Source organism: Bubalus kerabau, chromosome 9 (genome assembly GCF_029407905.1).
Source record: "Bubalus kerabau isolate K-KA32 ecotype Philippines breed swamp buffalo chromosome 9, PCC_UOA_SB_1v2, whole genome shotgun sequence".
In the NCBI taxonomy this organism is placed as follows: Eukaryota; Metazoa; Chordata; class Mammalia; order Artiodactyla; family Bovidae; genus Bubalus; species Bubalus kerabau.
Genome location: NC_073632.1, coordinates 52,838,844 through 52,852,627, shown reverse-complemented (window position 1 = coordinate 52,852,627; position 13,784 = coordinate 52,838,844). Strand labels below are relative to the sequence as shown.

Below are 13,784 nucleotides of genomic sequence, written 5' to 3'. Positions count from 1 at the left end.
CATGAATGCTCATGAGAAGCTTATTAAGTAAACATTTCAACATGTTTACTTTCATTGATTATTATTGAAAATAGTAGCTTTTTGTTATAAAAGTAGTGCTGTACTTTACTGCAGAAAATACGGAGAACTTTGAAAGAAAATGGTATATAATCCCATCACCTGCATTTTATTCTAAATTTAAATTTTATTAATTTCCAGTATGGACAACCTTTAAACTCATAAAATCTTATCACTTATAAATAACCATTAACATTCTCATTGTCTTTTTTTCAATAAATTACATACAGGTATTTTAATATAAAATTAGATTATATATGGTTTGCAACTCTAACATCTTATATTGTTTATCAGTAAAAATTGTTCAAAATCAACATTTTTGATAAGTGCAGGTGTGGCTTGAGGAGGTGAGATTCAGTGGGGCAGGAAGATGGGCTTGGTTTGGGAGGGTGAAAAAAGAGATTCTGGGACAGAAGAAATAGCATAAACAAAAAGTTGGAATCCAATCGAAGCAGTGCATGTTTAATCAACCAGTAAAGAGATGAATTTGGTGGAACGAAGTATTTTTTTAAGTATTTATTTATTTGGGTGCACTGAGTGTTAGTTGTGGGATGTGGGATCTACTTCCCTGACCAGAGATCAAACCCGGGCTCCCTGCATTGGGAGGGCAGAGTCTTAGCCACTGAAACACTGGGGAAGTCCCAAACAAAGCATTTTTAAAAGCAACATTTTGAATGTAGGGGAGGGCCACTGATGCAGCCGGGAATGTGAAGGGTGTCCGTTTGCAAAGGAAAAAGCATGAGAGGTGAGCACATTTGCCCCAGGCTTTTCCCCTGTGGTCACTTCCCAGGTCTTGGAGGTGACACAGGGTGGCAGGCCACACCAGAGATGGCAGTCTCACTGAGCTGAGGAAACAAAGGCAGGGCTATCGGAGCAACAGAAAATGGGAGGGTAAATCCCAGAGAGGAGGGCTTGTGAAGAAGGGAGCCCCCAAAATCTTCATACAGATTCCTTCCAAGTCATTGACAATCTGCAGACCCAGCAGAACACAGCAGTTGAGGGCAGAGTCACAACTAGGATGAGGCCAGAGAAGTGTCTGGGGTGTAAAAGCTCAGGAGTGCCACTCAGGCAGCTGCCTTGCTCGAGGCAGCATCCTCGTCCTGTCCCAGTGCGGCCGCTGGCTGGGAGGCTGAGGGAATTACAGGATGTTTCCTCAGCCATCTTTGCTGGAGAGAGACAGAATCTGAACTCTCAGAGAGTGAGATGGGCCTTGGTAAACACCTGAGCTTTTTGTCTGGATCCCAGTAGGGCGAACCCTAGGAATAAGGGTCATGCGCCAAAGAAGAATTGATGCCTTCGAACTGTGGTGCTGGAGAAGACTCCTGAGAGTCTCTTGGACTGCAAGGAGATCAAGCCAGTCAATCCGAAAGGAAATCAGAATATTCATTGGAAATGCTAAAATTGAAGATCCAATACTTTTGCCACCTCATGTGAAAAGCTGACTCATTGGAAAAAACTCTGATGGTTGGAAAGATTGAGGGCAGGAGGAGAAGGGGATGATAAGAGGATGAGATGGTTGGATGGTATCACGGACTCAGTGGACATGAGTTTGAGCAAACTCCAGGTGATGGTGAAGGATAGGGAAGCCTGGCATGCTGCAGTCCACAGGGTCACAAAAGAGTCAGATAGGACTGAGCAACTGAACAGCAACAACCTTACAGAGTACAGGATTCAGGATAAGAGGGAGCCCCAGAATCCTAGGCTATCCTATGTCCACAGAGCACTGCGTTTGAGCCATCTCTTGAATAAGCTTTTTGTAAGAGCCTTGATATGAATCTTTTGCTTGCCAGGCTACTAAATTAAAAAAAAAAAAGTTTGTTTGCCAGTCTACCATTTTGTGGCTAAATCCTGGTCCTGTTTTCTTATTATTTTCATGATACTGATTTCTTTCCCCTCAAAAACTCCTTCTATGAATTCTTTGTTTTGCTTTCTAGAAACCATTGAAATTTAAAGGAAAAGCCTTTACTGTTATCCAAATGTAATTTCAGCCATCTTCAGTACAGAAATCATCATATGTTACTCTGTCTAATCCTCTCTCTCTCTCTCTCACACACACACACACACACACACACATACATACTTTCTGAAGTATCTTAGGTACCTTGAAAAATGATAAATGTCTCTGAGGCTGCATATCAGGCATGTTCCTTAGCACAGTATTTCCACTTTAAAAGCTTCCTGACTTTAGGACGCATGTGTGTGTACTTTGTTTCTAAAATTAATGAAGTTTCTTGAAGACGTGAATTATTTTTTTTAAGGTCAAGGGCCTCAATTGTTAGTTAATTTCCGAGCCGCCTAGCATCTAGACCTGCCTGCTCCAGTTTGTAAAAATTCTTTTCAACCTTCGGTGTTTTGCTTACACCCCAATGACATGGTTCATTCTGTTCTTTTGTCAGGAAAACTGGACTCACACCTAAGTATTATAGCAGCAGCAATATTGAAAAATCAAGGTATAGTGAAAGATAATTTCAAATTTAAGACACAAACCATATTTGATTTGACTTAGTTCAGATATGTGTATTATTGACATGTAATACTTTGTATTTTCCACATTTTTCTCTAGGAATGTGGCCTCAAGTATTTATGGCAGATATTTCAAGTCCTATTTATAATCACTTCTTTCATTTAGATTGTCATTTCACGTATTCAAGCCACGACAGTTATCTTCACATGGGCTCTTCAAATTCTTTCATTTTTTTCATGAAATTAATTCTGATCAAATAACTTTCATTAGCTAGTCCAGATATTAATTTGCCGGTCCTGTGTTAAACTTGCTTCTGCCACTCATTCAGGACAATCCATTTGAAACAACAATAATAAAATCTCATTACAACCACAATAAACTTTCTCATGGTAAAAAATTGGAAAAAATACAGAGGAGGGGCCGAAGTGTGAGCAGCCGTTGCAGAACCATTCTGGAGATGTGGCAGAGCTCATTCTATTTCCTTAGGTTTGTATTTTCCTTCTACTTGTTAATACTGCACAGCAATAATGGAGATGTATCAGATTGCCAAGGAAAGTTTAACATAGAACAAAGCAGTTGGAAGACACCCTAGACTGTCATTTGGGCCAATATTCTGTCTTTGCCTAGATCACATGGATCATCCCAGATTTTATTCCCAAGCCTGCCAGAAAAGATTCAACAAGTCCCGTAAAAACCCTAGGACAATGTCTAAATGTTCCAACACAATTCCTAACCCAACCCCAAACCAAACCAAAACAAATAAGCAATAGAAAAAACTCTGGACCAGGGTCAGATTATTTAAGAGATTCCATTTGGAGGTGCCATATTAACAACCTATAGTGCTTTTATTTAATTAAAAATTATTTCTTAATGGAACACTCTCAATTAGAATTTTCTTTAGGACTTCTGTAAAAGATAACCTAAATAACACAACAATTAAAAGGTGTGATCTAATGCAGTCCATTTTACGATAGGCCTTTGGAGATGTAAAAATTCTCTCTGATTAAGATGAAATTCCGTTTTGGGGGTTTCCTGGTGGTTCAGTGCTAAAGAATCTGCCTGCCAATGCAGGAGACACGGGTTCACTCCCTGGTCTGGGAAGCTCCCACATGCCACAGAGCAGTTAAGCCTATGAGCCACAACATTTGAACCTGTGCTCTAGAGCCCTCGAGCCCCAACTATTAGCCCATATGCTACAACTATTGAAGCCTCCGCCACCTGTCCATGCTCTGTAACAAGAGAAGCCACGGCAATGAGAAGCCCGTGCAGCTCAAATAGAGTAGCTCCCGCTCCCTGCAACTACACAGAAGTCAGCGCAGCAACAAAGATCCAGCACAGCCAAATAAATAAAACTATTCAAAGAAAAAAAGATGAAAGTCTGATTTTTAAGAAACTGTAGAACAGTAGTATAGTAATTCTTCAATTAAAGACCAAGCATGATCCTTGGGTCAGGAAGATCCACTGGAGAAAAAAAGGGCAACCCACTCCAGTATTCTTGCCTGAGAAATCCCACCGACAGGAGAAGCCTGGCGTGCTACAGTCCGTGAGAGGACTTAGCGACTAAAACAACCTCGATACAGTTCAGTTATGCATGACACCACCAGAGGGCACTCTTCACTCACTTTGCATCACCTCAGCTACTACATATTTGAATTTCTGATCATGATTGATAAACTTATCTAGGAAAATTTCTGCCTAGAAAAATGTGTACTTATAAGTAATGGCTTTATAGGCTCTTATGAACAAGAGAGAGAGACTGTCATTGTGGAGTTAATGATGCTGAAGGGATACTGATAATGCTAACTTGTTTCAAAGTATTTTATCTAAGTTTTCTTGTAATAAGAAACTTCAAAACGGTAAACAACCCTAGAGAATTAAATACTCATGTTGCATTATTACCCCAGAAATTCTCATCTACCTTTCAAGCTGTAAGAAATAAAAGACTTAAAATTTTTGTTTGGTATTTTATTACCTAAATCTTTGGTGGTGTTTTTTTCACTTTAGACATCTTACTAAGTCTGTCTGTGCTCCCAATATCTGAGAAGAAACCATATTTTGTTAAAGTGCTCACATTATCATACCCAGGTCTTCTGGATTTGGGGTTTGAATGTTGGAGTCTAAGAGCAAGGACAAATTAGACACAAGTTCCAACAGAATTCCCAGGCATAGTTTAGTGAAGAGAGATTTCTTTCACTTTAAGCTCCCATTTGTGTGTCGCTAGTTAATAATAGCTTTCACTTTTATAGTGTTTTATAGTTTATAGGGGCTTTGAAGTCTGGTTTTCACAAAGCCCTTCTAAGGTAAAGATGGCAGATATAACTATTTCTGTATTACAAAGAAATGTACAATTGTACTTAGGGAGATGACATTAACTGCTCAGGTCACACAAACAGACTTGGAACTAGAAAAGACACTTCAGGATTCTGCTTCTAATTAATTTTTTTTCTCCCAAACACCAAAACCAGGTAGAAAGCTTCTTTCTAATTCTGATACATAGGAAGCCACAGGGAGCCAAAGAAAGTAAGGGAGTTGGAAGAATCAAAATCACACACCAACAGTGGTCAAAAGGTACAAACTTCCAGCTACAAATGAGTCCTGTGGATGTAACGTACAACATGGTGACCCTAGTAAAACAGTGTTTTACACCTTTGAAAGTTGCTAAGGGAGTCAATCGTAAAAGTTCTCATCACAAGAAAAATAATTTGTAACTATGTGTCATGATGGATGTTAATCAGACATATTTTGATGATCATTTCACAATATGTACAAATATCAAACCATTAGGTTGTACATTTGAAATTAATATACTGTTCTAGGTTAATTATGTCTTAATAAAAAGAGACTAAATGTTCCAAAAATAAATATTGTTATACATAGGAAAATAGACCCATCTATGCCCCTGGTATTCACTCTTCAAACCTCACACTAACACTTCAGTGTTTTCCTAAACCAGGAAGTAAGATCAGGAAAACCTTTGCCTGCAAAGTACAGACCAGCCTGCAGCTACAGCCAAATTACCTGGGATGTCTGGACTAGTAAAGCTTTCTGACCTTCCTCCAGACCAAAACTTTTCAAATTTATTACCCTCTTTGAGTTACTTGGGCTTCCCTGGTGGCTCAGAGGTTAAAGCGTCTGCCTGCAATGCGGGAGACCAGGGTTCGATCCCTGGGTTGGGAAGATCCCCTGGAGAAGGAAGTGGCAACCCACTCCAGTACTCTTGCCTGGAGAATCCCATGGAAGGAGGAGCCTGGTAGGCTACAGTCCACGGGGTCGCAAAGAGCCGGACACAACTGCGTGACTTCACTTTCTTTCACTTTGAGTTACTTGGGGAGCTTTCAAGAATCCTGATGCTCAGATAAATTACATCAGAATCTCTGACTCCAATGTACAGCCAAGGTTAAGACTCACTGTTCTAGGTGTATTGAGTTACTGGAGCCAGATTTTAACGGACTCCCTAATTGACTCATTAAAAGTTTGGGAACTATTGATCTAGAGCAAAAAAAAAAAAAAAAAAGCTGATTTTTTTAACTGAAAGCCATCGGACTATGGACAAGGATACTTGGGTTCTAGTTTTTCTTGGGTTCAGTTTTCTCAGCCACTCACCCTTCTCATCTGCTAATAATGGGGGTTGGAATAGTTAAGGGGACTTCAAAGAATGGTCCCTTTAATAGCAGCATCAACATTATCTGGGAACTTAGAACTGCAGCATTCTGTCTCTACCCCAGCTATATCAATTCAAATTCTGGGATGGGATCCGGTGAGTTGTTACCCTCTCCCTTTGTTAAACTTTATTGTATAGACTAAAATTTTGGTTTCCTAGACTCACTAGTACTAAATTGCCCATTGGGATTAGTGGCTTCTTGCATCAGCTCCTGCAATTTACCAATCTGTTCACCACAAATGGCATTAAGTTTTTCTTCTGGTAGGGAGATTCCAAACATGCTTTTATAGTTGCATTTTGTCTGCTTTCATTAACTTGTTGTTATAGCACTCTTGCAAGAATCCCTTGGCCTCCTTATAACCAATGGTCCTATGTTTCCTAAATTTGTCCTTCACGTGTGTGTGCTAAGTTGCTTCAGTCATGTCTGACTCTTTGTGACCCCGTGGACTGTAGACCACCAGACTCCTCTGTCCATGGGATTTTCCAGGCAAGAATACTAGAGTGGGTTCCCATCCCCTCCTCCAAGGGAACTTCCAGACCCAGGGATCCAACCATAGTCGCTTGAGGCTTCTGCATTACAGGCAGATTTTTTTAACCACTGAGCCACTGGGAAAGCTCCATCGTGTGTGTGTGTGTGTGTTTTTGTCACTTGGTGGTGTCCAACTCTGTGACCCCATGGACTGTAGCCTGCCAGGCTTCTCTGCCCCTGGCATTCTCCAGACAAGTATACTGGAATGGGTTTCCATTTCCTTCTCCAGGTGTCCTTCACATACTGGTCATCAGGGGCTTTGAGGTCTGGGGGCAGAACCCGGGGCAGCATCAAAAGGCTCCAATAAGAGGCCAGAACTTGCAAGACTTTTAGGGCAGGCAGAACGCCACACCTGTGCCCAAGCTGGTTTTTAATAGGGTCCTCCAGGTGATCCTGGTGAAATTTACCTACCTGCTCTAAAATTCTACAGTTCTGTCCCCTCCAAAGGAAAACCCCAATCCACACCATTCTGGAAAGGTCTGGAAGGGATTTGTCAGCAAGCTGACTGTTTTGAAGACAACTTTCGAGAAAACTTTAAATGATACACCAGAATCACAGACTGCATGGTGATGCGAGTCATTGCCGTGATAATACTATTCCAACTTCACACAGATGATACAGCATTTGTGAAGGACAGTCCAAGAATGGGGGAATTCTGGATAGAAAGACAGCAGGTGAGACATTGCCTAACTCAAGTCATCCTCAAGCAAAAACAAAACAAAGAATCGTGAGTCGCTTGGACCACACGGCACACTTGGAGCAAAAAGACAACATGGCACTCCTTAAGAAGCCCACACACTGGGAATTAAACTACCAGAACTGGCATATCTCTCCCTCATCTGGTTGCACCTCCTTTTACAGATAAAACTGGGGCCCCCCTAGGAGACATGAGCTGCCCAGGCTCCTAGCATTCTTGAATAATCAAACTGCATTAGGAATACACATCTCCTTAGTGTTTGAGACCTCCCCTTCCACCCTTACTCTCTGGGGTCTAGAGGAGCTTCTCTCCATCCACGCGTATCCAGCACACCTGTTCTTGGCTCTCACGTGGCCCCTGTGGGGAGCTCAACAAAAGATATTTATTTGTTCAAAACAACCACAGCTGAAGACAGTCATCTCTTCACCTCCTGGAAAGCCTCATTTAACCTAATGCTGGCATTTTCTACTCACAGCAACTTCCCATGAGAGGAACCTACAGCCTCCTTTCCCCGCCTCCAGCTTTCTGGGGCCACGTGTGGAAGTCAAGATGGGCTTCTCTCTGCCTCAGCCAAAGAGGTCCAGAGAGACCGCAGCTTAGGAGCTGCACCCTAGGCCTGCAGACATTTCTGCTGTGAGCAGGAGGGGCCTTGGTGCCTGTCCCCTACCCTGCCTGTCCTTCAGGTCCTGCTGGTACCAACTCTCTGACTCTTTACAAGAACTGTGGTTACCGAGACTCCAGAATCATTAAGGGTTCAACGTAGCAACCAAAGGGAAAAGGGGATGAGAACAAACTTGTACTTTGTGCCAACTATGCCTTTGGAAAGGTTCTAGAATACAGGAGAAGGAAATGGCAACCCACTCCAGTGTTCTTGCCTGGAGAATCCCAGGGACAGGGGAGCCTGGTGGGCTGTCATCTGTGGGGTCGTGCAGAGTCTGACACGATTGAAGTGACTTAGCAGTAGCAGAATACAGGTAAGGACACAGTAGTTTTAAAAGGCATAAGAACTTGGTGAAGATCACATGGTCAAAGCCCATGTTCAGAACTACATCTGTCTGACTTCAAAGTCATGTCCAAGGACAAAGACTCTGCCTCCTTTTTCAGGTTGGTGCTTTGAGCTGAGAGAGGTGGACAGCAGAGATTAGAAACCAGTTTGGGACATCATGTATTTAGGACCCTATATTTTCACATGAGCTGATAGATTATGTTAAAGATAGATAGATATGTCGCTTCAGTAGTGTCCGACTCTGTGCAACCCCATAGACGGCAGCCCACAAGGCTCCCCCATCCCTGGGATTCTCCAGGCAAGAACACTGGAGTGGGTTGCCATTTTCTTCTCCAATGCATGAAAGTGAAAAGTGAAAGTGAAGTCGCTCAGTCATGTCCAACTCGAGCGACCCCATGGACTGCAGCCCACCAGGTTCCTCCGTCCATGGGGTTTTCTAGGCAAAAGTACTGGAGTGGGGTGCCATTGCCTTCTCCGAGATTATATTAAAGGTCAATATCAAATCTTGGCTTTTCATTTTTCTAAAAAAAAAAAGCCTCTCCCTAAAAAAAATACATATTTTTTTGTACAAAAAATACGAAGTATTATAGTCTTTAATTTCAGCATGGAAACTCCTTTGATAACCTAAGGTGAGAAGCTGAGAACAGGTGGTAGTGGCGGCTGCAGGCTTCCTGTCGAAGAGGACTGGAAAGAGCAGCAGGTTGAGCAGGGCCACAGGCTGAGATATCTGGGATGGAACACGGCCCTTTTCCTGGCTGGTTTGTTCTGGCAAAATCAGCTTATTTGAACTTCAGTTCTGTTGTGTTAACCACCTTACAGGATTTTTGTGAAAATACTAAATTGTGTGTTTTAAATGTCTTTAACAATCTCTGGTAAATAATATGCACTTAATAGATAGCTATTACTACTACATTATATTGTAATTATTCTCATAGCAAAATGTATCCGTACTAATAAAGAGAAGAGTTAAAGAGGTTAGATAAGAACAATAGAAATAGTGGGAAGCACACTGAAAAACATTAGGGAGGCCTCCAAGATAACAGAAACCCTTTAAAAAGAAAGAAATTCAGAGTGGTCGTTCTGATGGTTGTTCTGTTTTCTGTGCAGCATCACCCCCGTGGGAGGCCAGGGCCTAAAACTTGGCCCCTGTCCGAACTTTTTCAAGGGGACTCCAAGATTCATCTCTGTCCGTCTCTACACAAATGACCTAATTATATGTAACCACCAAGGAACAGGAGCAGCTCTGAAGTTTTCAGCATTCGCAGAGAAATATCAAGAGGTAAATGGCGCTAATCATTTTTCCCTGAAGGCTCCCTTCCTCTACCAGTCGGGTTTTGGTTGTGAGCCTTCGTTTACTCAGCTGTAAGGTAGTTTAGCTTCATTCAAGCCACATTTGCCTCTGCTGGTCTGTTGTGCAAGAAGTCAGAGTGAAATCCTGAGCCACGGTGCTGCTTTCCCAGGAGCAGGCCCGGGGTCAGTCCTGTGATGTGGGGTCCTGCCTGTACTGAGCGGCTGGACCAGGCGAACGGGGCAGAAAAGCAGAAAGCTTAGCTGTCAGCTGGGAAGATGGGAATCATCTTGCGACAGGATGACAGAGGAGGCTGGGAGAACCTGAAGGTCAGTGGGGATATATTTGCCCTTAGTAAATAGCAAGGAAAAATTTTTTTACAGTAGGACCTTGTTTTTGTTGTTGTTGTTGTTTTTAACCTATTTTATGTATAGTGATTTGTATCTGCAAATCCCAAACTCCTAATTTATACCATCCCCATCCCTTTTGGGAGAAGGCAATGGCACCCCACTCCAGTACTCCTGCCTGGAAAATCCCGTGGATAGAGGAGCCTGGAAGGCTGCAGTCCATGGGGTTGCCGAGGGTCGGACACGACTGAGCGACTTCACTTTCACTTTTTACTTTCATGCATTGGAGAAGGAAATGGCAACCCACTCCAGTGTTCTTGCCTGGAGAATCCCAGGGACCAGGGGAGCCTGGTGGGCTACCATCTATGGGGTCGCACAGAGGCGGACACAACTGAAGTGACTTAGCAGTAGCAGTAGCATCCCTTTTTCCATTTGGTAACAGTCAGTTTGTTTTCTATGTCTGTGAGTCTGTTTCTGACTTGTAAATAATTTCATCTGTATATTTTAGACTCTACATATAAGCAATTTCATATATTTGTCTTTCTCATTCTGATTTATTTCAGTTAGTATGATAATCTCTAGGTCCATCCACATTAAGGAAATATTGGTGTAGTGTATTCGTTCATATTTATTCATCACACACACACACCCTTTAACAGAAAATTTTGACCTATCGGGAAGCTGTCAAGCTCACAGTGCCATCTTCAGCTCAGAAACCTGTATCCTTGGCCCCAAGCCCTCCTCTGAGTTCCAGATTTGACACCCCTCTGCTGTCCCAGAGGCCCCTCAAACACAGCATGAAGAAAGCAGTCTCTCCACTCAAACCTGGTGCTCACCAGGGAGTAACCAGCAGCAACTCCAGCTGGAGCTCTGTGACACTCTCCCCTCTCACCACCATCTCTGCTCCCACAAATCTGGAACCAAGTCCTGTTGATTTTAGCTCATGTTGGGTTGTACCCACACCCATCTACAGAAAACCCCTCATGGGCATAATGGGAAACTCTTAAGTTTCACAGCACAGTCTGGGTAAGGGGAAGCTGCCCCAAAGATGGGTCAGGTTGAAAGTCAGGGCTTAGAACCAGACATTAGGCCTGAATGACATGCCTTATCGGGCAAGAGAATTAACTCTTTAGTGGTGTAAGATGCCCGGTCCAGCTGGGTCTCGTCTTGGTGCTGATCAGGGCAAGTTAATTAGGTGTCGAGGACCTACTACAAACAGCCAAGAGATGGGCTTTCCAGTCCCTTTTTAACATCGAGCACAGGTGAGAGAAGCAAATATGAGTTTCTTTATGAAAAGAAAGACTGCCCACCACAGAGTAGACCCAGGGGACGTGTTCTGTCCCCTTCATGTGATTCCTTGTATTGCTGAACCTTACGAAAACCAGAAGTGAAGTTTCAAATACAGTGGATTAAAAATTTGAAATATATGTATCCTCACATTGAAAGTCTGGAGGCTTCTCAGTCGCTGCATCCAGGCAGGATTGTCCACTGCCTCGTGGCCCACCCTTTTCATGACCAAAGGCAGCAAGATAGCAGGCCTTAGGAACTAAGTGGAGCTAACCCAGGAGCACGCCTTGTGCATGTCTGCTCAGATTGCCTAAACCAGAGCAATTCCCATAACCTCTGAAGGTTCTTTCTTGAACCTTTGGGCATGGCATTAGAGCAAACCAGCTACATATAAGAGAGATGAAATTTTAAAAGGTGTACATTATTCCAAGTAAGAAGTTTATTTGATCAAATGACAAAATATGAAGATATTTTAAACTATAAAGCTCTATTCAGACAAAATGTAAATTTATTATAAAGTAAAATGATATCCATGTAAATGGCACCTAAAAGCAGAAAGAATGCAATTCCTTGAAATACTATATCTGTATAAAGCATTCACAAAATTCTCAGGTACTTTAAAACTAGGTTGTAGGTATATTGGTAAAATCTGTAAATAGTGCTTAAAGTGGGTTTCTTAAACTTCCCCTACAGTATGTCATGGGGGTCCTGTAATGATCAGAGTGTCAGTGAGATGTGTCGTGAGTGTGGAACAACCTTGAGTTCCCTGCACAGTCCTATCCCTTCACATGGAGAATTGGAATTGAGTGGGTGGGAATTTCTAATCACTCTAGTTGGGCATAATTAGAAAAAGGTTGTGAAACCAGGTTAGGAAAGAGGGAAGGGAGGGGAAACATGGCCAAGTCAACGGTTTCTGTAGAGCAGCTTTACAAATGACCAGGAAAATGGATTTAAAAACAATAACAGTGAATCCTTGGAGCTGCACCCCAGGGTCTGGACCAACCAGCATGCCCAAGGGCTGGGCTGGGTGCCACGCACGCTAGCATTACATCCTCACCAGAGGGCAAGGTCGTCACCTGGGTGCACCACGGGCAGAGCTAAGTATACAGTTACATAACTTTCTCTACTAAATATTTTTTCTAGCATGTAAGTGACTCTGCCTTTGAGGCCACGCTAGGACCTGGGAAGCAAGAATCAGCAGCTCCAAGTTACAAAATCAGAAAAGCTTCAGGTGTGTGGAAGGAGAACCAGATGCGACGAAGGTGGTGTCTCCCGGCGGGCACAGCACACTGTTGGCAGCAAAGCACAAAGGTACAAAATGACTAAAGTGAAGTGAACCACAGGGAGAAACAGAAAAGATCCCAGGAAGCCAAGGAGGTAACGGAAAAATAATTATATAGCACCCATTATTACTAATTTAAATCTATAAACATCATAGGGTTTGTGCTATTATTTTATAAATACATTTATGAGAGCTTGCAGAATATTACAAATGCCACACATTCTGGTATAAATGTTGGCTCCAGCTTCATACAAGGAATTTGATGTTACATTTCAACATAGTGGATTTGGGGTGATAGAGTAATTTTTGTAGGCCATTTTCTGGACCTTGGTCACACAGCTAAGTGAAGGCCAAAAAAACACAGGAAGCATTTTATTGGTCGCTTTGGCAACAAATTCGTTTTTTATCTACATGTTATACAAAGATACACTTGTGTCCATGAATCTATAAAAATCATCCATAGGAGATCTTTTATGTTTTCTTATCTGCTTCGTTGCTATCAAGTCTAATGGGAGGACTACTCAATGGCTTTGGCTCCTTCACTGTCATCCTTAGAGGGATGTATTTACAGATAGTTTTATGTTTCCTATTCAAGATAAGTGGCTCTTTGAAGATTCCTAATCTTGAGATTATAATCTTCATTATCGATGGCACTGACACACACAAACACATTAAAAAAGTAAATGACTTCATATCACCTAATTTTAGCAGTGTGCTTTTAAACAGTGTGCTTTTCCAGCACTACAGAAATTAACCTCTAAACACATCCAGGTTGATCATTAGAGATGCTCCCCTCTGCTGTCTAAGGTTGATTAAGTGAGACGCGTCTGAAAATGGGTCAGGGTAAGAAAATCTCAAGGTTCTGTGGACTCATAGAACATTACAAACATGGCTTTTGTAGAATCTAAAATTGCTTTCTACTTAGACAAGGATGTAATATCTAATTACTCTGTTGAACGATTTTATAAATTAGTCCTATGCATGTATAAACTCAATGGCCTACATAGCATCACTTCAATAGTTAAAGTGGTGTTAACACCATTACTTCATACACTTGATTCAGGCACTGAGAGAGTTTAACCTGTTGTATCTTAAGTCTTAAAGTCAAGGTAAAGTCATTCACTCACCTTTGTTTCATTTCCCCAAAATAAAATCTTAATTTAGCA

At 42.1% G+C, this 13,784-nt stretch overlaps 1 protein-coding gene across 20 annotated transcripts in view; it reads left to right on the top strand.

The window, feature by feature from the left end:
* The first annotated feature begins 6,272 nt into the window (after positions 1–6,272).
* Positions 6,273–13,784, top strand: part of LOC129619879 (uncharacterized) — a 30,894-nt gene continuing 23,382 nt past the window's right edge. For 7 of the 20 annotated variants that reach the window (XR_008698208.1, XR_008698211.1, XR_008698212.1 and 4 more), the window contains exons 1-3: positions 7,856–8,041; positions 9,522–9,693; positions 12,480–12,713. Coding sequence is in view for 2 of the 20 variants with exons in the window: in XM_055535333.1 (XP_055391308.1) it covers positions 7,893–8,041; positions 9,522–9,693; positions 12,480–12,647 (489 nt within the window). In the remaining 18 variants the exon portion in view is untranslated. Of the gene's footprint in view, positions 7,386–7,855; positions 8,383–8,881; positions 8,906–9,521; positions 9,694–11,153; positions 11,312–12,479; positions 12,714–13,784 lie in introns of those variants that run through there. The other 13 variants (XR_008698219.1, XR_008698214.1, XR_008698222.1 and 10 more) reach the window with 9 other exon arrangements.